This window comes from Panthera leo, chromosome C1 (genome assembly GCF_018350215.1).
Source record: "Panthera leo isolate Ple1 chromosome C1, P.leo_Ple1_pat1.1, whole genome shotgun sequence".
NCBI classification, from domain to species: Eukaryota; Metazoa; Chordata; class Mammalia; order Carnivora; family Felidae; genus Panthera; species Panthera leo.
The window spans coordinates 23,840,463-23,866,599 of NC_056686.1; the positions used below are offsets into that span (position 1 = coordinate 23,840,463).

The following is a 26,137-nucleotide window of genomic DNA, read 5'->3' on the forward strand; positions in this document are numbered from 1 at the left end:
TCCCCTCCTCCTCCCCACTCCCTGTCTAGCCCAGACTGGCACCTGCACCTTCCTCACACTCACAGGGAAGGAACTCGCTGCTGTATCCACGTGTGCACAGGGCAGACCCAGTCACACACGTGGGTGTGTATTTATGCTCAGTCACCCATGCTTCTCTACACACAACCACACACGCACGTGTACACGCACACGACTGCCACCGCCACACATCCCCAGGTACGTCATCCCCGCGAGCACCATCCCAGCGGCACAGACTTCCATGGCGCGATCCCACAAGTGCACCTGCTCAGATGCACGTACGGGATCACCCAGGTCTCTGCCAACACCGTCACAGATGGCCACTGGCAACCCGGGAGCAGCCCTCCCTCCCCAGGCCCAGGCGCTTCCCTCCCGCTCACCAGGTCCTTGGGCGGCTGGGCCAGCACAGCAAACGTGGACAGATGCTGGCACTGGCAGCGGGTGTGGGCTGCCTGGGTCTCCAGGGTCTGGCAGCTCTCAGTGTCCCAGTCCCCTGAGCTGGCATCTCTTGGGTGAGGGAAGAGGTGGAGTGATACCCAGCCCAACTCCGTGGCCCCACTCCCAGCGCTGGCCACTGCCCCAGGACGAGTGAAATCAGAGCAAGACCACACCCGAGAGGCAAGTGGCTGGGGCGCCCCGGGATGTGCCCTTGACGCCTCGAGCCCGAGGATGGCCCTGAGGAACGTTTTGTCCTTCCAGGTTAAGACAGCCCTCCTGACAGAGAAGTGCTAGGGCTGTACCCCCACCACACTGCGCCCCCGCCCCACTCACGCTCTGGAGTAGTCCCAACTGGCGCAGTGGGGGTCCGTGGTGCCCTGGGGAACAGAAGTCACGAGTGTGGTGTGGGGTGGGGAGCTCACCACCAGGACAGCTACCCATCCTGCCGTGGCAGGCCCCACACGGGACCCACTATCGGGGCAGACCGCCTCCCCATCAGACAAGCCTTTGGTTGCTCACGTTGGGGTATCCCCAGGGTTCCTGTCTGGGCCCCAACTCACGTTGATGATGTAGGAGAGCTCCACTGTGATAAGGGGCTCAGCTGGTGGCTGGGTGGGGGGCCGCACAGTCACTGTCATCACCCTGGATGTGACGGCCAGCGGGGGCCTGGGGACGGGTACTGAGGTCAGCTCCTACCACCGCTGCCCAGACCCAGTCTGGGACCTCAAAGGTGCTCTGGATCAGTGGTAGGGGGCTATCAGGGAGCCAAGACCAATTAAAGGCCAAGAGTCCCATGGGGCCCAGGACTTCAGGTGAGGTCCGCAGCTTAGCCTCTGGGAGCCGCACAGACATCTTTGAGAGGCACCTATGTCCAGAGTCAGACAAGGGTGCCCAAGGCCGCAGGAGGCTGCAGAAGGAGCTCCCTGTGACCAGCACAGCCTCAGTCCTCTTGGTCTCACCTGGGCGGCCCCACGCACCCCTCCTGGGGACTCACCTGGGAGGTGGCAGGATGAGGCCGAGCGTGCGGTAGAGCACAGCACCGATCACAAAGTAGGAGGAGGACTCCTCAGGGTCTGCCGGCAGGAGGCGCTGGTGGGAGTGGCCTGGGCCAGGGGGCACGGTTCCCGGGCCCCTCCCCTTGCCAGGGTTGCCCGAGGTGCCAGATGCCCCTGGCTTCCCGGGGAGGAGAGGCTGAGCACCTCCTTGGGTAGGAAGAGGCGGTCCTCTGAATGTCGCACCCAGTCCTTCATGCCCCTGCGGCCGCGCATGGGGAATGTGATGTCACTGGACACGGCGGAGACTGGTTCCCGCTGAATGCTGATCACTGCAACCCGTGCCCGAGACAGAGGGACAGAGGCAGAGGGGAGAGTCACAGGGGAAGAAGCCGATACAGAAGAGACAGACACCAGGACGCAGATATCGAGGTTGGTACAAACACACAGGTGGGGCACACATACACACAGAAACAACACAGAGGTGGAGGAGGAGAAGACACAGAGAGAGATACAAAGAAGGGGTTAAACGAGGGAACTACAGGCCCCAGAGAGAGAGAAAAATAGGAGGAGCCCTCAGAAACCACCCCACTCCCACAGCAGCCTGGGTTCTGCCATGTCCAGCCCCGCCTCCCTAGCCTGCCTCCTGTACCCAAGTTGTCTGTGACAATCAGAGAGCTCTGGAAGGCCTTGAGGGCATCGCCCACCAGGTGAATGAAGTCCTCCACGACACGAAGCAGGTGCACAGAGCCAGGGGACACCTGGAGACAGAGAGTGTATAAGGGTCCGAGGCAGGGGTGGGTCATGGGGGGCAAAGCCTGGAAGCCCAGCCCCTCACCTGCTGAGCATCATCCCACTTGTCCTTGTTCTCCGCATCCACCATGAAGCTCACCACCTGGAAGAAGCGCTGGGGCAAGAGCAGTGGGTGTCAGGAGGTCCCAGCCCCAGGGACGGAAGCTTCCCCATCAGAGCCACAGGTGCTACCCCCAGCAGACTCTGCCACAGGGGCCCAACCTCCTGCTTCAGTCTAGGGTGCCCTCCTTCCTTCTGGCGGGGCAGGGCAGTACCTGCACATCATCAGCCGAGGGCACGTAGGTGGCCCTCTTGAAGGTGTCAGTGACATTCCTTAGAATGTCCACGGAGAAGAGCAGGTCCCCACTGTAGTAAGTGCGCCGGGCCAGCAGCTCCTGCAGGCTGCGCACGACCTGTGACATGCCCTCGCCCGCCAGCATGCGCTGCCCCTTGGCCAGGTGCTCCCGAAGCTGCAGGGGACAGGCAGGCTGCTGTCACCAGAGTGTCAGGAGCTGGGACCGGCCGCTGGCCCATCCCACTCCAGTCCACCCTCTGCTTGCATCCAGAGGGAGGGGGAGGCTGAAAAGGTCAGAGAGAGATGCTCAAAGGGGCTCATAGGAGACAGAGTCCAAGAAAAAGACCTAAAGATACTTTAAAAAGACTGAAATAGAAACAGCTAGAGGAGGAAGGTGCTCAGATGTACATATAAAAGATGACAAGCACGGCACAGGGACAAGGCACCTCCCCATCCCAGAGGGGTCATGCCCACTCTGGAGCGTAATGCACTCTCTCACTCTCCCTTCCAAATACAAGCTCCAAGTGCACACACGCAAGTACCAATTACAGCCAGACGAACACAGGCCACGTTCACTGCCAACATTCTTACCCCATGACAGGCCCTGGGTGGGGCACTGGGGTCACAGAAATCAATTCGACTTTGTCCCTGCCTTTAAGGAGCGCATAGTCTTAACAGGACACAGACATCTCGATGAGCATCCACAACACCTAATGACTTTGGGAAGCTCAGGGGACAACAGGAGCACAGAAATAGGCACCAGGAATAAGGAGAGACACTTGAGAGTCAGGTCTTGAGGTATGAATAGGAGCCTGCCAGACACAGAGAGGCGCAGCCAGGCAGAAGTGGGCACAGCAGACGTATGCCAAGGCACATGGGCAAGAGCAAGAAACGAGCTCCCCCACCCCCTCCCAGAGTCTGGGACAGATCCTGGGTCGCCCCAGCCCGGCAGGGCACACTCACTGACAGGTACAGGTAGCGGTACTCGTGGGAGATGCAGCGGGCGAAGCTGGGCAGACCCCAGTATGCCACGCCCTGGGCACTGAGGAGACAGCGGCGGCTGGCAGACCCTGCAGGCAGACAGGACACAGGGCTGGGTGTGGGGCCCGGCGCTCATCCACTTCACTCCGCGCCTCAGGCTGGAGGCTCCAACAGGCTGGGGGCCCGGAGCGGAGACGGCAAGAATGGCAGGGGTGGGGCCCGAGGGGAGAGCCACCTCCCCCCCTCACCTGAGGCGTTGGGGGGGCACTTGTTGTAGATGATCTCGCCAGCAGCCGCCTTCTTCCACGTCATCAGCATCACGTACTCGTCCCTGCACATCTCATGGAAGGCTGCAGGGGGACAGTGGAGGGGCTCAGCCAGTCCCCACGGGCGTGTCCCTCAACCCCCAGGGTCCTGCCGCCGATACCTGGACACCTCTTCTCGCTGCAAGGCTTCACCTCCTCTCCAGTGCCCTCGCAGGGGTAGCCCTGCGCACCCGTGGCCTGGCACATGCGGAAGCGGCGCTGCCAGCCCGTGTCACACGTCTTGGAGCACAGGCTCCACGCGTTCCACGGCCCCCACTTGCCATCTGTGGCTGCAGGAGAAGCGGGGCGTGAGTGGCCCCGAGTGCCCCCAGGGCCAGGGCTGCCACCTGCCACCCGTGTGCCGAGCACTCACCCGGGCACTCAAGGTTGCTGCACTCGCGGGTGTCCGTGAGGGCACCTGTGCACGTGGCCCAGGCCGGCCCCGCCACACTGCACTTCCGGCTGCGCTGCTGGGTCCCGTTGGCACAGGATGTGGAGCATGGGCCCCAGGGACCCCATTCTAGCCACTGGCCTTCCACTGCATGGGAGACACAAGCAGGGGTGGCCATTGAGCAAGAGGTGTGAGGTCTCGTGGGGGCAGAGCACCGCAGGGAGATGGCAGAGCCTGCCAGGCATTCAGACTTGAGCCAGGCCAGACCCACTGGAGAGGGGTGGATGAAGGGGGGGGGCTGTAGCGAGCAGGTGGTGCCTGGGCCTGGGCCTGCCTGCCTGCCACCAGCTCCAGGAACACAGGATACCTCTCCACACTCAGCCCCGAGGTGGCACATGCTCTCTTTTGGTTAGGGAAATGGGCCCCAGGGGCACCTTTGGATTTTTGCCCACGCTTAAGCCCAGATCTATGTCCCCTCACAGCCCAGCTGGCCATGAGCACCCAAGGGCAACGGACAGCAAGGGTATTCCAGGGCTTAGGGGAAGGGGCAGTCTTCTTTTGATGGACCTGCAGTGTGCCAACTCCAAGTCTGGGCGGGGCCACATCACCTCCCACGCCGGCAGGTACACTTCGCCAGTCCCCCCCACCCCCCACGCTTGGTTAAAGTTCGTGGGCCCCCAGGGTCAGGGCACTGGACCTGACTACCTCCCCTGGGTCTCCCAACCCCCACCCGGCTGGGCAGCGCCCGCCTGGAAGCCCACGGGCGCTACTGACCCGGGCAGGCCGCCATACTGCAGAGCTTAGTCTGCAGCTCGGGACCCTCGCAGGCTTTGCCGCCGTGCTGGGGGGGCACGCAGGTCCGCATCCGGCTCCGGGACCCCCGCCCGCAGCTGCGGGAGCACAGGCTCCAGGACCCCCACTCCTCCCACACGCCGTGCACTGCAAGGAAGCACGTGGCCGGTGGCAGGGCGGCACCCTGGCCCCGCCCACTGCCCATCCGCCCACCAATCAGGAGCTCCGGCAGCTCTGCTACCGCTCCTCATTGGCTCTGCACTGGGCCCCAGGACTCCACCCCTTGGGGGAAGACACAGGAGTCTAGTCCCAACTCGCACAGGATGCCTCCTGTGGCCACCAGGATAGGGAGACTAGGACCCACCCGGGAGGGGAGCCAGGGCTCCTCCTCTCCTGGGAGCACAGGGAAAGCCCAGGAAAGGACTCAAGATTTGCCCCAGCCCATCCCCCCTCCCTTCAGCCCTCCCCATCCCCAGACCCGAAGCAAGAATCCAACATGGCAGGCCTGGGGCAGGAGAAGCGCCCCTCCCCACCCCAAGCGCATGGACACACAAAGAGACACGAACCTCTACATGGACACTGACACAGAGAGCTCACACTCTGGAACACAGCTTTGCCCCAGCCCTGTGCAAGCTCTTGCCACACCCCCAGGTACCAAGACCCCTTCCCATGTAGCCTTGCTCTAAATCCACAGCCAGGAGCTGGTTATGGCCTAGGCACCACTTCACTCTCTCAGGGCCGGAGGAGCAGGACTGGCTGAAGCTGGCCCCCCACCATGGTGGACCACCTGTCCCAGGCAGGCACATGCACATTCTCAACACTCCATGCTGGACTGAGGAGGCTCTTTGGGGACTGGGATGGGGAGTCAGAGGAGGGAGGGAACGGTCAGGCAAGGTTTCATTTAAAAAAAAAAAAAAAAAGTGGCATTGGCATTGGTCTTAGACCTTGAAGGTCAGACTGAATTGTAACAGCCAAGGTGGAGGGGTGGGGGGTGGACAGGATAAGAATAAGCAAATGCAGGGAGGTGGGAAAGTGCATGAGGCGCTGGTATGGCCAGAGCAAAGGGAATACAGAGGGCGCTGAGGGTAAAAAGATGAGCCTTGATTACCAGGACGTAGGCAACAGGGGAGTGGTGGGCCCAGAACCGAGCCCGCTGCTGTGGACCCTGGTCTGATTCATCTGTGTCCCCAGTGCCCTGTGTGGGGCTAGGCACAGTGTGGGGGACAGTCAAGTTGGATGAATGAAAAAAGGAGGCAACCAACCATCTTTGGAAACTGAACCTGCCCGTGTCCCAGGCAGGACCTAACCCTGCAGGCAGACCAGGCGGGAGGGTGGGCATACCTGGGCAGGTGGCCGAATTGTTGCAGGGCCGGGTCTCCCGCAGGGGCCCGCTGCACAGGGTCCCATAGGGGGAGGACACACAGGAGCGGGTCCGCACCTGCAGACCCTGCCCACACGTCAGGGAACACACGCTCCACGGGGACCACTCCTCAGCCGCCGGGTCGCCTACGAGAGAGGGACAGCGTCGGCGGCAGGGGGCACCTCCCAAGCACTCAGCCTCATAGGGATCCTCCTACCCTGACCCCAAGTGACAGGCTCTTAAGGAGGCCACCCAGCCCTGCCCACAGGCCTCACGTGGCAGAGATGTGACTGAGCTCTAGGACATAGACACAGACGGGCACACGCCAAGCACACATGCCACCAGACGCCACACAGTCGGGCCCCCGCCACAGAGGAAGGGAGGCGGGCCCGGGTTACCTGTCTGCGCCATGTATAGCCCAGGCTCATCTGCAGACCTTGGCCACTGGGTTTTCACCTTCGGTTCCTCTTCCGGCTCCTCACCTGGAACACGGAGGTGGTGGCAGGGGCTCAGCCAAGGCCAGCTCTGTCCTGCCAGAGTGGCGCAGAGAGGGCAGCCTTGCTCGCCCTCAGCCTGAGGGCCTGGAACCAACTGCAGGCAATGCTGAGTGAGGCTCAAGTCCTTGCCTCTGCCCCACCACCACCATTTCACAGATAAGGAAACTGAGGCTCAGGAGGCCACACAGGACTTGCCCACGGCCTCACAACCGTCTTTTCCTTTTCCTCCTCTTGCCTCAGCCAGCCTGGGGGAGACTGAAGAGGAGTGGCCGCTCACATCAACGAGCTCCGGGAGGCTTCTGTGCCCACGTGCTCTCCATACCTATCTCCTTTAATCCTCCTCTGGGAGGTAGGGACCAACGTCTCTGTTTAAAGATGAAGACACTGAGGACCAGAGAGGAAAAGTGACTTGTCCAAGGCCACACAGCTTGGTGAGCCTGAAGCCCAGGCTCTTTGCCTTCACAGGACGGACTCCTAAGGCTGATGAACAGACCACCCCCCAGGCCTGCCTCTGGGACACGATTCATGCCAAGCCAGGGGCTGAGTCTCAGGTCCAGAAATCTGCTCCCCATGCAGCACTAGACTGTGGCCTGGAGGTCAGAATGAGGTGCCTCTGAGACCCAGGGGCCTAGGGTGGGTGCCTACAACCTGCAGACCGTCGTCTCCGCTGCCCCTGCAGCTGGGAGAGCAGCTGATGCTCCCAGAGGCCGCTGCTGCTGCGGCCCCAGCCCCACCGGGCTCTCGGCTCATCACTCTGATTTATGTGTCTGGTCTAGGCCTTGGAAGCACCACCCGTGCTGGAGGAGGGGTGGGGAACGCCCATTCTCCAAAGCTGCTCAGACATGAGCTCAGCCAGGCCCTCTCCCACAGGCTGGGTAGCCTAGATGGGGGCTGACACGAGTGTGAGGGGAAAGACCCAGCCCGTGGAGAGACTGCTGGGCAGGTGGGAATAGCCTCTGGGACACGGCTCAGCCCATGCTGTCCCCGGACTAGAAGGGACTGCTCTCCCCCACCCCCACCCTCCACCCCAGGCCCTCTCCTATTTCTGATAAGCCAGGTCAGCACCTAATAGGCACTCTGGGTTTGAAGGAACCGGAGAGGACTGTGCTCTTCCTGCCCCCTGCTGCCCAGTCCGGTCTCTGCGTCCGTCCAAGAGAAAGCTCTTTCTGACCAGGCATGAAGACGGCCACCTGGAGCAAACCCGCCAGACAGGGGGCCCTGAAGTGCCACTCAGCCTAGCTTATGGTCTCATCAACTCTGGGGCCCTTCCCTCCACTGTGGCCACTGGTCCCAGAGCTCAATCTACGTTCTCCCCAAAACTTCTCCACCGTCTCGCAAACCTGGATCCCCAGGAGAGCGTTGGAGTCCAACAATCCTAGATCCCAACTGGGACACGGCCACTGACCAGCTGTGTGACCTTGGGCAAGTGTCTTTGCCTCTCTGCCCCTGTTTTCGCCTCTGTAGAACAAGACTCGAACACCCCCTACCTTGAGGGCTAACTCTTGGACTCCCTGACAGGAGGCCATGAAGCCCTTGGCACCCTGCTTGGCATGTGGTGAGTGCTCAGAAAGCAGGAACTGTGGGTTTACTTTTACCATCCCCCCTCCCCTCACAACCTGCACCTCTTCTGCACCCTCCCCTGCCACCCTTCAGGCCCCTGGGCCTCCTTCAAATAGCATCTGCCTCTGTCAGGTCCCTGACTCTATCGGGACCGCAGAGAAGGTGCTGGTGCCGTGCCTGCCGACTCCTGAATCCCCTCACCCAGCCCTCCACCCCACCCGCTCAGCCAGTCCCCAGCCCCGGAGCCTTGTGACAAGCCGCCTTCTCCACGCCCACCCCCAGGCTGCTGAAGAAATCCACAGCTGTGCCAACTGGCACCACTACAGACTCAGGGCTGCGTATCCACTGGGCGCCCGGGGCTTCTCGGCAGCACTCCCCGGCTCCCCCACTCCCCACCTTGGCTGGCTGTGCCAGACCTTGACCTCTCTCCTTGAGCTCATCTCTGCCCCCCTCTCTCTCTGCAATGAGCTCCTCTATAAAGAAAGCAGCGTGGGATCCTCCCCGCCCCCGACACACACTTCTTGCCCCACCCCTCCAACTCCCAAATTCCCTGCATCTATTCCCAGGCCCAGCCCTGCATCTACTCCCCGCTGCCCCCTGCCACTTCCAGGAGGGCTCCATTTGAGCCATCCGTCAACCCTCTGGCTCAGCATTTGGTCGGCACTGTCTTTTCACGGCAGCCCAAGAATGGACCTCCATTCTGGGGGGAGCCCCTCTTTGAACCTCCTTCCTCCTCCAGCCACTGCCCTCAGCCTCCTCCTCCCCAGCACTAAGTGGTCCACAGCTGGCGCTCTAGTTTCCCACCTGCCACTCACATCCTGGCTCAAATGTCACCTCGCCTGGTAATCCACTGCAGTCTGGCTTCTGACCACATCTTACTGCTGAAACCATTCTTGACAAAGTCATCAACGCCCTCCTTATCACTAAATCCTACGGACACTCTGCAGCTTTGTCCCACTTGACCCCTGGGTAGCACGGGGCCCTGCTGACTGTTCCTGCCTTGAAACACTCCCCTCCCTGGCTCTCCAGGTTTCCTCCTACCTGTCTGGCTCCTCTGTCCCAGTCTCCTTGGCTGGTCTGTCTTCCTGCCCCTTCCCCTATCGGGCCTCCACACTTCGCTCCACACTCCCCTCCCCAAGGTTCAAGTAGCCCCTCTGTGGCTGCTCCAGAGTCATTACCCCCAGCGCCCCACTCGGGGCTTCACTCCTGGGTGGCCTCCTGCCTTCTGGACAGGTCTGCTGACGAGGGGCCCTCAAATTCAGCATGCCTAAGACAAGATTACCCCTTCTTCTCAAATCTCCACCTGCTCGTTCATCACCTCCTTCACCTGGGAAACTCCTACCTGATTTTCAAAATCCACCTCACATGGCTTCTCATTTGTGGGGTCTTCCTCATCCCCCACTCCTCAGGCAGAAGTGGCTGACCCCTCCTCTGTGTGCCCCGTCGTCCCAGAGGATGCCATCTTCCGACCATCTGAACCTCCCCGTGCCCATTGGCCCTTTGAAGGCAGGCTGTGCACGCCATCTCCCCGACCCCAGTGAACACCGGCCCAGAGGAACACCAGCAAACAGCAATGAACACACTGCTCCTAGCTTTCCCTGCCACCCCACGGGGGTCACTGGGAATTAGCACTTGTCATCCTGAGTAGCGGCTCTGCCCAGCAGCCCTCCACCTACAGCAGCCCCAGGCCTGACACCCATTTCTTAATAAACATTCTGCAGATGCTGTTCGACCTATCACAAATCCAGCTGAGGATCCCGTCATCCGGTTCCTGCTTTGGCGTCTTGACCATCATCGTGTCTGTGGCATCCACCAGCCTGGCGTCCGGTAAAGTCAGGAAACACGGACATGCGAGACAGCAGTCTGACCCCCTCGCTGCTTCCCATGGTCCCCACATCCTCTACAAACCGTGCACCAGCGCTTTGCGGGCCAGCCCCCACGACACAACCAGAGGTGATGGAGGTGGTTTCTAGGATCCACCCTATTTGAAAATCAGAACGTGTCCCAGGCCCAGCTCTTGAGTCCCTCTCCAGGCCTCCTGGGCTGGGCCAGAGAGGGGAGGGAACAAGCCCGAGGCTACCCAGCAGGAGCCTGCACTGACTGCCCTCCCTTGTACCCCCACCCCACTTCCCTCAGAAGGGAGGCTAGCAGTCTATTTCCCCCACGTGTGAAAGCTAGTTCTACCCGAAAGGGAGGAACACCAGGGGGGTCACCCACTCAAACAATGTTTCAGCTCAGCATATGCCATGAGGCAGGCCACAGCCAGCTCTGGGCCCACAGCTGGGGGAGTCTAAGAGGCAGCTGAGCCAACAGGACAAGAAGGGGTCCAGGAAAAGGCAGCTTGTAGGACCCGGATCCTCACAAGTTCTGCAATCTGCCTTCCCACCTGCGAGCCCGCCCTGGTGTGGACAGACCCGCTTCCCCAGGACACGCTACCCTGCTCTACCCCTGAGGACCTCCTCACTGTTCCGTTTTGTTTTGAATGAGGTAACACTCACTACACAACCCCCTATTGCCAGTCACCGTGCACCTCGTTTAATCCTAATGAGGATGGGTTCTCCCATGTTACTGATGAGGAAGGAGGCTCCAGGGTCGCACGCTGGAGACAGGCTGAGTGGCATTCGAAGCCAGGCTTGCCTGACTCCTCTGGAGCCCGTGCTCTTTCTACTGAGCTGCGCTGGCTCTAACAAAATGCAGGTGGAGCCTCCTGAGAGATGGCTTTCTTAATTCCCATAGGACCCTGAGTCACTCCCTCGTCCCGCCAAAGCCCCTCACACTTGCTACTGTTATCCTGTGTTCACACCACCTTCTTATTGTTCCTTTGCACATCCACTCCCCCACTCCCCCCCCGCCCCAGGTGAGCCTGATTCTCTTCTGCAGCCTCCAAAGTGATCCTCTGGGAGCCCAGCGCAAAGCGCACGAACTCCCCTGCTGAGGAACCTTCAGTGGCTCCCCACTGCTACCAGTGTAAGCCTCTGAGCCTGGCATGTGCCGGCCTCTGATGCCATGTCCAGTCCTGTTTTCCTCTCCCCACCAGGCAGCCAAGCACACTGCAAGGTCATGTGGACCAGTGGGAAGGACACGGATTAGAGAACCAGAGACAGAAGCAGATTTGATTCTCAATTCTGCCAGTCTTGCTGTGTGCCCTTGGGCAAGTCGCCTCACCTCTCTGAGCTTAAAAATCTTCAACTGAAAATAAAGAGGACACGTCCTACCACAGGTTCAGAATTAAATGAAACAAGAGATATGGACCGCCTGGAATACAATAAGCTCTCTGTGCAAAGGGACTGCCCCCCTCTCTTGTTATCCACCTGCTTTCCTCCCTGAGATTGGTGTTCCCTCCCCCTTGGAATGCCCTCCTCTACCTCCATCTGCCAAAATCTTCTCCATGTCAAATACTGCCTCCTCCAGGAAGCCTTCCCAGGCTGACCACACAGGGGTTTTGGTATGCTGGCCCCTTCTCCTGTGGCTGAGACCCTAGATTGTCTTCCACTGCGGCTGAGAGTAACCTAGGCTCATCCCTCTTGTGGGCACTAAGGGAGGGTCTCAATCTCCCTCACTCCTCTTGCACAGAGGGCCCAGCTCTGAGCAGCCAGACACAAGACAGGCATTCAGCAGACATGAGCCAGATATCCCTGAGGGTTCCTCCACCCCAATCACCCAGGGGCCACTCTTGTTCCCCCCTTGCACCGGCAGGCTGGGTGGGCACAGGGGCTCTCTGCCATCTGAGCAGGACGGTAGGCACCTGCTCCACCATGCTCTGCAGACCCTGCCCCCCAAACTCCACACAGTCCAGCCCCCTCAGCCTCCTTTGTCATGAATATGTTAAAAATAACCACGATAATCATCACTTCCACGGGGAGAGCAGTGCGGATTTACAAAGCAGCCAGCCCTCCCAGGGCTCTCTACATCCTCCCTGAGGCTGGCCCTGGAGCCCTGAGTAGGCACCAACAGATCCCCTTGAAACATGGTTCTGTCATGTCCCTCCATGGCTTCCCACCCCCAGCAGTGCTTCGTGAACCCTACAGTGCCTTAAAAAAAAAAAAAAAAAAAAAAAAACTGAGAACAAACCGAGGGTTGATGGGGGGTGGGAGGGAGGGCAGGGTGGGTGATGGGTATTGAGGAGGGAACCTTTTGGGATGAGCACTGGGTGTTGTATGGAAACCAATTTGACAGTAAATTTCATATATTAAAAAATAAAAAAAAAAAAAAAAAAAAAAAATCTAAAAAAAAAAAAAAAAAAAAAAAAAACCCAGGGTGGGGGGAGAGGGAGGGCAGGGGCAGAGAGAGAGATGGCTTTTGAAAATTCCAAGCTCTACCTCTGCAGTCCAATGCAACTGGGTATCCCTGTGAGACCAGATACTCAGCCAGAATGCCAGTTCCCCCCCAATGACTCCCTCCCCCGAGCTGCTGACCTATCTGCCCAGCCTCTGGACAGAGCTAGCTGGGTCCCTGCCACCTCCCCCCACACAGCCAGGAGCTCCTCGAGAGCGGGGACCACAACTGACTCATCCCACCTCTCCCACGATGCCCAACTTCTTGCTGGCTTGAGGCCTTTGGTCAATGGAGGTGGGGGTCCCAGTGTCTGGGGGTGGCAGTCAGAACCTTGGGCCACCAAGGGGGCTCACACTTCCATGTCCTTGCACGGGCTGCTTCCTCCTGCCAGGTTTCCCAAAGCGTGTGGCAGGAAATGAGTTGGGGTGGCTCACCAATGTGCCCTTAAAAAACCCTGCATCATGGACTGGGGCAGTTACCCCTCTAGGTCTCTTTTAATTAGGGTGACTTCCTGCCAATATGCCTGGGGTCACCGGGTTTGTGCCTGCTGCCATGACATAATTAATAGGACCCCTTCCCCTGCTTTAAAAACCTCAAAAATGTCCCAGTTTAGATGATAAATTATATGGTTGCCTTACTTTTAATCCTTGCAAATGCATGCAAGATAAAGTCTCTGTGTAGTCTGAGACTTTCACACACCGCCAGCACGTGCTCATTTCTCTTTCTAACAAATGGACAAGAAGGACGAACGTCTAGCTAGAATTTGCTAACATCGCTTTGTTTTCACTGGGGCTATTTCTTCTGTTATCTTTTGCTTCAGATAAGTGATACTCTTTTTCCAGGTAGGATGTGAAATTTCTTCCTAATGTATTAAATTTTAGAAGTGATTCGATGTAAAGAAAAATTCCATGGGTAGTGAATTCCTATTCACTCCTCAAAACCCAACTCAGAATCACCTTCTTTAGACTGCCTTCCCACCCCTCTGTGGTTGAACCCCTCACTCTTCCTCCTCCCTTGACATCTGGCCCAGGTACATCAAACCTATGGCACTAAATTATGACAACACGCAGCTATTTATTAGGGATTTACCATGTGCCAGGCACTGTACTAAGCGCTGACCTATATTCTCTTCTTTCATCTTTATCATCACTCTGTGAACAGCCCAACTATCCCGACTTTACAGGTAATGAAATGGCAGGTGAAGAAACCTGCCCACGGTCGCAGAGCTTAGTCAGTGGTGGGGCTGGGAATTGAATCCAGGGCCAGGAAACTTCAGCCTGTGGCTTTGACCACCACTGTATACCTAGTGGTCGCTCTCCCCGATCAGAGGGCAGGAGGTACATCTGGTGCACCTGGGATCTCATTCACCCAGAGCCAACCCAAGGCCCGGCACAAACTCCGCTCCAATAAAGACACGGAGATGTGTGTGATGGGTGGGTGGGGACTCAGTCCCTGCTGAGATATCTGGGGGAAACTAGGTCCCACTCCCCATCCTGTGACGGAGCACACAGAGCTCCAGAAGCACAGATCTCGGCTGGAAGGACCTTCTAGGAAATGTACTGAATGTGCGAGGTGCCCCCTCCTCCCACCATGAGAGAGGCCTGGCCTCCCCGGTGTCTGAGCACCAAACAGGCAGGTAAGGCTGCACTTCCCACCAGCGGACCAGGCTGGCCAAAAGAGGACAGCAGGGCCTGAGCACCGGGAGGAGAAAGACCAATCTAGGACTAGGTTGGGCAGGTACAAGGAGCTTCCTAGTGGAAACGGGTTGAGCAGCCCTGGGAAAAATGGGAAGTTGTGGAAAACCAAGGCCAAAGGGCATTCCAGGTGAGGGAAAGGCCCAAGCAAAAGCAGGGAGTCCAGAAAGCAGGGGCTCAGGGGCCAGTGAGAAGCCCTGGTCAAAGGTAGGACGGAACTAGAGGGAAGGCTGAATAGCAGGTGGCAGCTGGGTCTGGGGTGGGGCTGGAATGCCAGGCTGAAGAGTCTGTGCCACGATGGAGAGTATGGGGGCTGGATCTGGGAAGTGATGCACAGATTACTGGAGGCCCCGAGGCCCCCGTGGGGCAGCCCATCGTCCAAGTCACCCAGCAGCAGTGGCAGAGTGGGGATTTGAACTCTGGCCTCCGGAATGGGGCCTGGGTGATGGGGAGGTGGGTGAGCAGCAGCCAGCCAGCCAAGGATGGGACAGCACCTCTGAGGAAGGCAGGGAGTGCGGGAGAGGAGAGAGGAGGTTCCCCAGGTGTCAGTCTGCACAGCCATCCCCACTGGCCAGTGTCTCGTCAGGACCGGGGAGGGGTCAGCAGGCAGGAAACGCAGGGTGGCAGCACCACGTCTTCACCGTGATTCCTGCTCCCTGCCCCCCACCCCGGCCTCAGCCAGCATCCGCTGGGCTCCTTCCTGCCTGCCTTCCCTTTCTTCCTTTCTCCCCACTTAACAGATTGCGGCAGCAAGATGGCACAAATTTATGGCTCAACTCACCAAAAATAACAAGAGATCTATCAAAGGCAGTTTGCGTGAAATTAACAGGCGCCTGTACCCTCTTGTCAAACGCACTGGGCTCTGAGGCGGGCCCAGGCACTCCACCCAGGCACTGTCCCCCAGTGCCACTCTTCCAGCATGGACCCAGTCCCACTCCACCTGGCCTTGCCTTCAATTGATTCTATGCAGAGTGTCCCAGAGAAGGGAAACACAGCTCCCCTGCCACAGGGCCTGGCAGAGGGGCTAGGACGAGGGTCTTAATCTTGCCCACCAATCTCGTTCTCAATCTGGCAGTTCCACATGTGAGCCAGTTCTCACACAGCTGGTACATGTGTCCAGCTGGCCCAATGGGGAGAAGGGGGTCCTGCCAACCAGGCACAAAGGGCCCTGAGTCCTGACAGTGCCCTGTCCCTCAGATGCCCACTGCCACATGGAACAAATTGAGACATACGCCCACTGTCTCTTGCCCCTAAGAGACTGGGCAGAAGGAAGGAGATGGCAGAGAGGAAAAGTAAAAGTCTCTTGCCTGCCAGGGGAGAGGAAGGGGCTCTGGGCACCAGTGTGCTGGACAAGATCACTTAGGATGACCAATGCCACATCACCCCCTGTAACTCCCCACAAGGGCCCTCCCTGCAGGCAACCCCATGGAGCAGCCTGAAAACATGCCAAGCAGGACAAGGAGCATGAGCAGAGGTCAGGTGTGGAACAGCTGGGAGCCTGGGACTCCCAGCTCAGAGATAATACTAGGCCTCATGCCCAGGTACAGTCAGCACCCAATCTCCACCCATGCTCAGTCCCAGAGGCCCCCGCAGAGGCTGTGATGATGGGGACAATGGTGGCCTTCCCATCACCAGCCCTCTCTGACCCCCAAAGTCACTCCGACTACCAACCAACTCCTGTTTCCGGCTTCACCAAGCCCAGCTGGCTGCTCCTGGCTCTGTGCTCCACATGGCAGCCTGCCCAGATGGTGCCCGCCCATGAGGGCAGAGCCTTGCTCCATCCACTGGAGACCACTGGACCAATGGACCGCAGGGAAAGCCAGACAAAAGAGCCTGCCCTCTGCTGAGCGCGATGGGGGAGGCCCCCACAGAGTGACGGGCAGTGGCCGCCAGGCAGGAAGAGTCATAAACCTCCTGATATACGCCTGGCACTCTCCGCCAATGTTCGACAAAGAAGCGAAATTCAATTTCTTCCTGCAGGCACTAAATCCCAGGCCAGCCTCCAGGGCCTGTAACCTGCCCACGGCCTGGCTGTCACTCGGACGGCTTCATCGACCGATGTTAGAGGCCAAGCTGGCCAGGGGGAGAGGCCAGAGCAAGGCCACTGGGCACTTGCCATGGATAGGCATGGTGCCAGATGTCTCACAGGGGAGGTTGAGAAGTGCCTCCCCACTGCATTGGGAGAGGCCACTGTCATGATAACTGGCCCTCTAATTAACTCAGAGATATCTCCCCATTTTACAGATGAAGAAACTGACGCCAAAAAGATGGAATCCACTCAAGGTGATAATAGTCAAGGGCAGTGCTCAACTCCTGGGCTCTGGCCTTCAAAGCAGGGGTGGGGACAGATCATACTCCTCCAATACTCCTAGCAGCCCTCACACAAGACCCCCTGTGTCCCTGTAAATCCTCTCAGGCCGATTTCCGTGGCTCTTTTGACTTCCATCCCTGCGTGACATCCTCATGATGGGAGGCCAGCACCTGTTATCCCAAATGGGGAAACTGAGGCCAGGAGAGGGAAGGGAACTCCCTTTAAGTCCCAGAGCTGGGGACCAGATCCCAGCTCTGCCTCCCTCCCACCCCCACCCCCTGGCCAGTCACTGGCCTGGCTCTGTTCGGCGGGCACACAGGATCCAGATGAGGGCCTGGGGGCTTTGTAGCTGCAGGAAGGAGGGTCGGCAGAAAGTGGCTGTGGTGAGGGAGCTGGGGTGGGAGCAGGAGCAGGCAGGGCTCAAGGGCTCGCAGAGCTTTTGCCCAGTCAGCAGGAAGCTCTAGCAGCTGTGGCAGCCTCGGTCCCAGAAGACATGGGCCCAGAGGGGGAGACAGGGGATGCTGGGAGCGGAGCCAGCCCAGCCCTCCAAGGCAGCCTCGAAGCCCAGTCCTCTTCACCCAGGCCCATTCTTCTGCACCTCCCTCTGCCCTGACCCTGGGGCCACTGCCAAAAATCGCCGACCCGTGTGGGCAGGAACATGTCCCTGCTCCCTGCCTACTCTCCAGCCTCCAGGCAAACTTGTCGACTTGGCATGCACTGCTCCCTCTGCCCGGAGCGCCCTCACCACTTCTTTGGCTTGGCTGGCTTCCACGTGTCCTTCAGATCTCTGCTTGCGCCTGTATCACTTCCTTCAGGAAGCCTTCCTTGATTGCCTAGTGGGAGGGTCCTCTCCCTGGGTTCACCACACTGCATTGTCTCATCTCTGCCCCCCATTCACCTACCCAGACTACAAACAAGAGTTTGGGGTTAGTGGGGTCTAACCCCAATCCATTTCGGGGACCCCAGCACCCGGAGAAGGCTGGACACAGAGGGGACACGGGTGAAGAACTATGCAAATGGCCTGGAGATCTGCCAAGACGGGGACCAGAGCGTACCCTCAGCCCTGGGCACGCCCACCCCACCGGGGCCCTGCTCTGACTCACCATATCTCATCTCGGTTGTGAACAGGTCATTGCTGCTCCCTGAATGCAAATCGGCCTCAGCAGGTGGGACCGGGCCCCCAGGCACCAGGGCATTGGACAGGGTGTGGGCAGCAGGCGGGCCCGGAGGCGCGGTGGTGGCCGAACCAGCCCCCGCCTCCCCGGGGCAGCTGCAGCCTGGCTGGGCGAAGCCACAGGCCCTGCCGGCAGTGCGGCCGCACTCCTCACTCCAGCGGCACAGCACGCCACAGGTGAACTGGCTGGAGTTGTTGTTGTTGATGAGCAAGACCTCGACGAAGCGGAAGGCCAGGGCAGCGGGCGCCAGCAGGCGCGGGGCCTCCGAGGGCTCCGCCGACAGGCACAGCTGCACGAAGTTCTTGTCGAAGTGCAGGAAGGTAAAGGGGCCCGAGCCGCCACACAGTTCCAGCCCCGCTGCCTCCTCCTCCTCTTCTGGCCGCCCCGCCTCTGCCTCCGCCTGGGCCACGGCTTCCTCTGGGCTAGGCCGCAGGCAGGTAAAGTTGACCAGGTAGTGGTCCAGGGGCAGCAGACGGGGGGCAAAGTGGGCGCACACCTGCTCCTGGCGGTTGAAGCGCAGGTAGAGAGAGTACTTGGTGGGGTCAGGGTTCTCCAGGGTCCAGGAGCAGCCTGAGGCGATGGTAGGAAAGAGGTCCTGCAGTGAGAAGGCCCCGTAGAGCACGCCCGAGGCCAGGGCGGAGCAGGCGCTGGGGGCAGGGTCGAAGGCGGCGGCCAGGCGCAGGGACAGAATCACAGATAGTAAGAGGGGACAGGCTGGGGTCATCCTATGTCCCTTGCCCTGTGGAGAGAGACAGTGGTCAGCAGCCCCAGGAGCTGCCAGCGTGGGCTCTGAGTCTCCTGTGGCGAGCTGCAGGAGAGGGCCTCGCGGTTAAGACTCTGGAGTCGCCCACGTCCACCTGTGTGATCTTCGACAAGGGACGTGACTTCTCGGAGCCTCAGTCGCCTTACCTGTAAAATGAAGGCACGTGGGAGAGTGTCTGGAAGTCTGTAAGCCCTTAAGAAACATCAGTTGTTGCCTCTGTTATCCTATGATTCCTCCGTCAATCTCATCAGCCACCGGCATCTTGGCCTGACACTTGGATCTCGCCTCATCCCCACCACCCAACTTAAATTCTCCAGAACTGTTGCTCTCAGTCGCAGCGTATCGTGATCAGTTGTGAGCCATGTCACGCATAATCCAGCGGTAATTGTCAAAGGAACAGTGTTTGACAACGATTTGCTTTTTTATAAATCAGAGCAATTCAAGGTTATTCCCAGAACAATGTCATTCTCACTCACTTGCTTTGCTGAGTGGGAGAGAAAGGGGAGGAGTTACCACTGGGGTGCCAGGGACTGCGCACAACCCAAGCCATGCCCATGGAGGGCATCACAAGCATGAGCGTCATGAGTATCACTGCTGTGGATTTCCTGGTGGAAACAAGGGGAGAGGTATCTGCAAAATGGGTGCAGTATTCCCCTTAACCCCTTCTCCCTTCCTGCCATGGGTTATCCTCCAAGGCCTGGCTCAGGGTCTGCTACCTGCCCCCCCACCCCACCCCACCTCCGGAGGCCACCAAGCCATCACCCAGCTCTCAGCTCCCACAGCCCTTTCCTGAAAGCCCATGCCCCCCAATCATCACCTCTGTTCCCTGCTGTCTCCCCAGGGCTAGCTCACTCATCTCAGGAGTGGAGACCAGAGTTCACTGATTTCTCCCTCCCCACAAAGTGTTACACTAAACCAAACTCCCAGCAGGCTGCAAAATTCAGCAGGTGTGAATGTACTCTCCATGCGTGGGCAGGCAACCAGGACCCAGGCCATGCCCCCAACAGACACTCGGGACGGTCAGGGCCGAGTGGACAGAAGCTGGCGGGCAGGGCACCTGCAGGTGCCTTCCCACCCACCAAGCCAGGACAGAGCCACTGCCCACAGCCTGTCCACAGCGCTGTCCGGAAACCAGAGCCTGGCACCTGGGCTGGCTCAACCCTGCTCCCGGCCCTGCCCCCGAAGTGATCCATGCTGCCTCCCTCCTCCATGCCGGCAGCATAGCTCACAGCACTGGATGGGCCCCTAGAGCCTGGTTGCTCCACATTAAAGGAGAAAGGATGAGGCTCCAAGAGGGGAGGCAACATGCTTAAGATCACACAGAGTGGTCCAGCTGGGACTGGAGCCCGGGACCTGAGGCCCCAGCCTGGGGTTCCCTCTCATCCACCAATAGCCTCTTGCTCTGTCCCCTTCCTTGCTCAGGCTGCACGCCCAATGGAGAAGCCATTGGCTCTGGGAACTGAATCACAAACATAGGATAACTCACAGGTGTGGCTAGATTTTCCCAAGACGTAGCTGCTCCCCAGGCACAGATTTCCCCTTAGCTTTTTAGGAGCCTCAATAGTGGTTGGAGGTGGGGGTGGTGAGAGGGCAGGAATTAGAACCCCAGAATTCCAGCCTCTGTGCAGCAACCATGGAACTCCTCACTCCCCCAGATCCCGCACTTGCCCCTCCCCAGCCATAGGGGGAAGGAGGGGTGGGGGCTCAAGCTCCAGGCAGGCTCATTTATTGGGGAGGAGCGGCCCCACCCTCCCCCAAAGACCCGCCTGGAGTTATCCAACAAAAGTCAGAACAGGCTGTGTCTCCACTGCTCCTGCCAGAACTGCAAAAGGGACACAAGACCCCTGGCCTCCCCCGCCCCCACATCATGCCTGTCCCAAACTGTTCAGCCCGCCCAGCCTGCTGCGGCACCAGCGAAGCCAGTGGCTGATGATGACTGACATGCAATCCCCCCGCTGCCCCCAATTATTTTTAAGCAGGCTGCAAAATTCAGGCCATAGCTGTAGCTCAGCAGAGGGGAGGTGGGGGCTCATTATAACTGGCCTCACCTCCCCCACTTAGAGCAAGGTGAGGAACACACACACACACACACACACACACAGGCTTGAACATTGCTGTGCCGTGCAACGTGCACACAAAAGCAGGTATGCACGGATGCATGTATAGACAGGTGTTCACAGGCATTCAGCATGCACACAGATCAGTGAAGCCACAGATGAGTGAATTCACGTGCACACTAGGGTACAGGCACTCACATGTACAAGGTATAAAAGAGCCAGACACTCGTACACATGGAGAGAGATGGAAATATACTCTCTAGTGTGAATATACACAGGCATTTGGTTCTTTGAGGCTTAGCATATGACAGCTAAGTGGCAGGTGGGGTCTGACTTGCTGTTCCTTCCTTTGTGTGTTCCTGAAGCTGGGGGCTCAGACCAGCCCCCCCCCCAACCCCACCTCCTGGGCCTCAGCTCCTCCCTCCTCCATAGCACCAATCCATCAAGAAGCACTAGGTCCACATCCTCAGAGCCACAGCCTGGCTTCTCCAGAATTGAGCCGCCTCTAAACCCTGACCAAGCCCCCTCCTCCAGACAGCCCCTTCACGCCAACTTGGGAATTTCACCCTGGGTAAGTATTACCCTCGTGGTTCCTGCTGTGACATAAGACCTTTGGGGGCCCTTTTTAAATCTCACTCCACATCCACAAAATAAGGCAAAAAGCCCAATTCCAAGTCAGAGAGACCCTCTCGTGGGAGGGGACCTGGAAGGATCCTTGCCTCCCAGGCAGCCGAAGCGGTTATTAGCCATGTTCAACCTCCCTGAACGGAGTCAAGTTCCCCGCTCTGTGGAATGGAAACCATGATCCCTGCCCCCAGGATTACACACACTTTCTTGTTCAGCGTCCCAGTGAATTCCCAGCACAGAGCCTGGCACAGACAGGGTATGCACACCTTCCCTTCCCCCCTCCCACACGGAACCTCACAAACTCTCCCGGCTTTCCTGCTGAGCTCCACCGCTATCTCTGGGAAGGCCCTTTGGGTTGAGCCATGTGAATGGCTTGGCCACCTCCAAACCCAAACAGCAAGATCACATACATGCACAAGAGCTAGAGACGATAGGTATGGAGCTCAGCTCTGAGGAAGAACTTCCCGCGTCAGGAGGTTAATGGAGAGGATAATCTAAAAGCCTCCTCCCTCAGGACCTCACTGGGCTGAGATGGGTGAGTTGCCCATTGGCATAATCTCAGTCTTAGGGACCCCCTCCTCCAGCTACCTCCACCGCATGCCTGCCGCCCGCCAGCAAACTTGAGAATGCCACCCACCCTGTGTCCTAGCACACTGAGACCCCCTTCCTCCCAGACCCCGCAGGCCTGCTCAGCCTCCGGCTTCCCTTCTGCACTAATGAGGGAATAGGAGGCTTTCGCAGCAGCTGTAAGGGAAAAGACTGGGGGCTGAGGGGGAGGGGGGCGGGGGCACCTCAGGGCAAGGCCTGGGTCTCGGGGATCCCGGGGATCGACCCCCTTGCGCCCTGCCGGCTGGGAGCAGCGCGGCGCTGGGTGACCGGGCGCTCGGAGCCCGGGGCCGCGGTCGGGGGAGGGGCGGCGGGTGGGGGAGGGGGCGCAGCAGTGCGCACGTCGGTCGCGTTTATCCACCTGGCAGCTCCAATTCGCCCGCCCGTCACTCACCCTCCGCCTCCTGGGCGCTCGCTGCCGGGCCGAGCCCAGGCCGACACGCGGGCGGGGACCCCCCACTCGGGGCCTTCGGGTCCCCTGCCCCTGCACTGGCCGGCTGGCAGGGTCCCCAAGGACCCCTCTCCCGGAGCTCTGGTACCCAGGAGGGCGCACATTTCCATCCAGCCTCAGGAGCTGGTGGGCAGGACCGAGGGTAGGGGGGTTCCCCCCCCACCCAGTGCGGCCCCGCCTTCTCCACCTGGCGGAGCCGGCCGCTCCTCCTCTTTCTCAAGGGCCTTTCGGTCTGGGGAGGGGGCCTTCCGCCCACCAAGAGAAGGGAGACCGGGGTGGGGGGTGGGGGTGGTGCCTCGAGGGCGGCGGGGGAGGGGGCGGTGACTCAGCCGCCCTCCGCCCGCCTCCCCGGAACTTTGCAGCAGCTGGAGCCGCCGTTGCTACAGGAACCGAAAGCTTTTGTTCCCCAATGTCAGGGCTACCCGGGCAGACTGGAGGCTGAGAGGCTGCCACTCCCCGGTGGGACCCAGGCCCAGCCACACTGCCCAGAGGACTTCCGGCCCAGCAGAACGCCGTGGATTCAAGCCCTCTCTCTTCTCTCCCTCTTACCTGCCCTTCACCAAGCCACTCACGCCAAAGCCAGGTTTCTTCAAACTCTTGGGTCCTCAGCCTGGGTCGCCCCCTAACTCTAATCTGGAGCACTAACTGTCCTGGAAAGTTCCCGATGGCGTCTGACCTCCTGGGGAGAGGTAAGAGGCTCCTCTGTGCACCATGTTCTCCTCTGTGGCTGATTTCCCACGTGCCCCCCCCCCCCCCCCATTAGGCAAGCCTGACTTTGGGGACCTTGACCTGGGTTTCTTCCCTGCATTTATCCTACCTCCCCAGTCTCCACACTGGAGCCAGGACCTCAGAGACCTTGGCCTGGCTTTCACTGATGCCCCTCTGGCCAGAGCTGATCCCAGAGCAGTCCAGTGGGATGGTGAAAGATGGGTGAGGGAGGGAAGAGACTGATAGTCACAGGCTCCCTGGACCCACTCTGGGGAGCTAAAGGTGTTTTCTGGCTTTATTATCCTGGGGGATAGAGTGAAGTCACTAGAACCTGTTCTGCACTTCTCCTCTGGGAATAGTAGAGTGGCAAGGTGCCTGACCTTGGCCTTGAAGACGAACGCCCAATAAGCCAATCATTGTTGAGCACCACTAGATGCCAGACACTCTATACAATCTAATTTCATTCTCCCAGAAACTATATGAGGCATTTATCACTGACCCATTTTATAGAGGGCCAACTGAGGCTCAGAAGGGTTATGTAGCCTGCCCAGGTCATACATCTTTTGAACCCAGGTCATCTGACCAAAAGCTGAGTTACTAACTACTTACTCAGCTCCATTACCTGGGGGTTGGGAGGGAGAGAAGAGGGCAGAGACCAGCTGGAACCTTATTTGGGGACACAGAAATGCCTACCACACACAGCCACCCCAGGCTAGACCTATCCCTTTCTGAAGAGTGATGGGGGAAGGGAGAAGAGAAGAGAAGAGAAGAGAAGAGAAGAGAAGAGAAGAGAAGAGAAGAGAGAAGGGGAAGAGAGGGGAGGGGAGGGGAGAGGAGGGGAGAGGAGGGGAGGGGAGGGGAGGGGAGGGGAGGGGAGGGGAAGGGAGAAGAGAAGAGAAGAGAAGAGAAGAGAAGAGAAGAGAAGAGAAGAGAAGAGAAGAGAAAATCTGTCAATCTTGGTCCAGGGAAGACCCTCCCTCAAGCCTCACCACCACCACCATCAGGGCATACCCAGTACAGAGTCCATACTGACCCCTGTGGCAGCGAGGGAGACACTCCCCAGGTGCCTGTTCTGCCCCAGGGCCAGGTGGACTCTCCCCCACCGTCTACACCATGCCCAAAGTAGACCAAGCCCACCTTTGCCCCCACCCTTCACCTAGTGGAGACTGCCATGGGGTACACAGAGGCTCTCTGGGGACACCCGCCCTAGCCCAAACAAACCCATCCAGACCATCTCAAATCCAGGGGCTAGTCTTCCTAGTCTGTCCCTGATAGATCAAAGGGCTCCGGAATTACCGCTGGGATGAGCCCTCCACCCCACCCCACCCTACCCCACCCCACCCCACCCCAGAGCATACGGCCTGACAACCAGGATTGTTCCCGCAAGGCTAGCACGAGGGGGCACCCGGCCTCGCCCGCCAACCTCCTCTTCCCCAGGGACTTCCCACTGCCAGTCCCGCAGCCACCGCTGCTGCTCCGGCTGCGGAAACCTGGGGTTACCCGCGGGAGGAAAAGGAGCGGCGGGTCCAGGGCTGCGGGCAGGGGGCGCCAGAGGACGCCCAGGGGCCCGGCCGGCAGCTGGCGAGGCGGGCAGGCGGGCAGTATCTCTGGCCCGGGAGCCCCTCCCCCCGCGGGCACCAGACCCTTCGCCCGCTCTGCACCCGCCGCGGCGCAGAGGACTTCCCTCGGACCGAGCTGACTGCGGGAGTGGCCGCCAACTTCACAACCTACAACCCGCCCCCCCCCCCCACCGCCGCCCCAACACGCCAGCCCCCAGGGCTGCAGGAGGGTGCGTGTGGTGCCCGGCTCTATGCCCCAGGGGTGGGAAGAGAGGGATGGGGGATGGACAGACTCTGACCAAAGATGGACACGGGAGTCAGGGATGCAGGGCCAGCCGAGATCCCGGCCGGAGAGGAGGGGGCTCAGATCAGACACGGGGGACACGGCCCCAAGTCCTGGGTGAGGGGGAGGAGACTTGCAGCAGAGATTGGCGAGGGATAGAGAGACTCCGGGCAGATATGGGGGAGGAGGCAATCGGGACAGAAATAAGAAGGGAAGCATGGTCGGGGTACTGGCGCGGGGAAAGGCAGTAACTGTGGGCAGACAGGGATAGGGACGGGTAGGACTCTGGGCAGAAATGAAGTGAGTGGAGGAGCAGGGTCCGGCATCCAGCCGAGGTGGGGGGGGGGGGGTGGATTAAGGTGGAAGACACAGTCGAGCTGCAGGTTGGAGAAAGGGGCTCTAATCAAGGTGGGGGGCGCACTGCCAGGATCCAGGCTAAGATACGGAGAGACTCGAGACAGCAATGGGGGTAAGGTCTGGGTCAGGATTGTGGGGGAGGGCTTTAGCAGAAATGGGGAAGGGGATGGGGGTGGAAAAGGGACTCACCAGCGATGAAGGGGGCCTCGGCCCCAGGCTTCGAAGTTCCCAAAGAGACAGGAATGGGTAGATGCTGAACGAACACAGTTCGGGAGGGGGAAGATTCGACCGAGATGAGCTAGGGGAGCGCCCCGAGTCCGGACCGGTGCGGAAACTCGGGACCGCGCCGGGAGGTTCTCGGTGCGGGGCCGGGTCAGGGTCTGGGACCGAACACTCACCTGGGCGCCGTCAGCAGCAGGAGCGGGGGCCGGCGCTGGCGGAGGCAGCCACGGGGCGCAAGTTTGCCATCCCTAAGGCGGGGGCCTGGCCGGGCGCGGGGCAGCTCGCGGCAGCGGCGCGGAGGGCCGAGGCTCCCGCTCCGCGGAGCCGCGGGTGCAGAAAAGGCGCCGCGGAGCAGCGCGGGGCGGGCGGGCGCCGGGCCGGGCGCGGGCTCCTGCCGCCGCCTCCTCGCCGCGCCGCCCCCCCCCGCTCCCCGCTCCCCCGCCCCGAGCACCGCCCGCGCCGCGCGCCGCCTCCTATTCGCGGGTGGCGGCCGCAGCCCCGGGCTCCAAAAGCCGGCGCCGCATCCTCGGTCTCAGAGCGCCGCCGCCGCCGTCACTGCCGCCGCCGCCGCCGCCGCCGAACCCGGTTCCTCCGGCCGTTCCGGCCGCTGCCCGCAGAGCGCGCCGGG

The 26,137-nt window shown here is 59.9% G+C and overlaps 1 protein-coding gene across 1 annotated transcript in view; it reads right to left on the reverse strand.

The window, feature by feature from the left end:
• The window catches only part of ADGRB2 (adhesion G protein-coupled receptor B2), a 36,532-nt gene extending 10,752 nt beyond the window's left edge, over positions 1 to 25,780 (reverse strand). The window contains 17 exon segments of the mRNA XM_042952549.1: positions 399 to 525; positions 790 to 833; positions 1,017 to 1,122; positions 1,451 to 1,640; positions 1,643 to 1,780; positions 2,101 to 2,209; positions 2,287 to 2,355; positions 2,516 to 2,710; positions 3,499 to 3,605; positions 3,765 to 3,866; positions 3,944 to 4,111; positions 4,195 to 4,359; positions 4,987 to 5,151; positions 6,346 to 6,510; positions 6,763 to 6,846; positions 17,805 to 18,615; positions 25,686 to 25,780. Of these exon segments, the coding sequence (XP_042808483.1) occupies positions 399 to 525; positions 790 to 833; positions 1,017 to 1,122; positions 1,451 to 1,640; positions 1,643 to 1,780; positions 2,101 to 2,209; positions 2,287 to 2,355; positions 2,516 to 2,710; positions 3,499 to 3,605; positions 3,765 to 3,866; positions 3,944 to 4,111; positions 4,195 to 4,359; positions 4,987 to 5,151; positions 6,346 to 6,510; positions 6,763 to 6,846; positions 17,805 to 18,600 (2,730 nt within the window). The 5' untranslated portion in view covers positions 18,601 to 18,615; positions 25,686 to 25,780.
• Between the last annotated feature and the right edge of the window lie 357 nt (positions 25,781 to 26,137).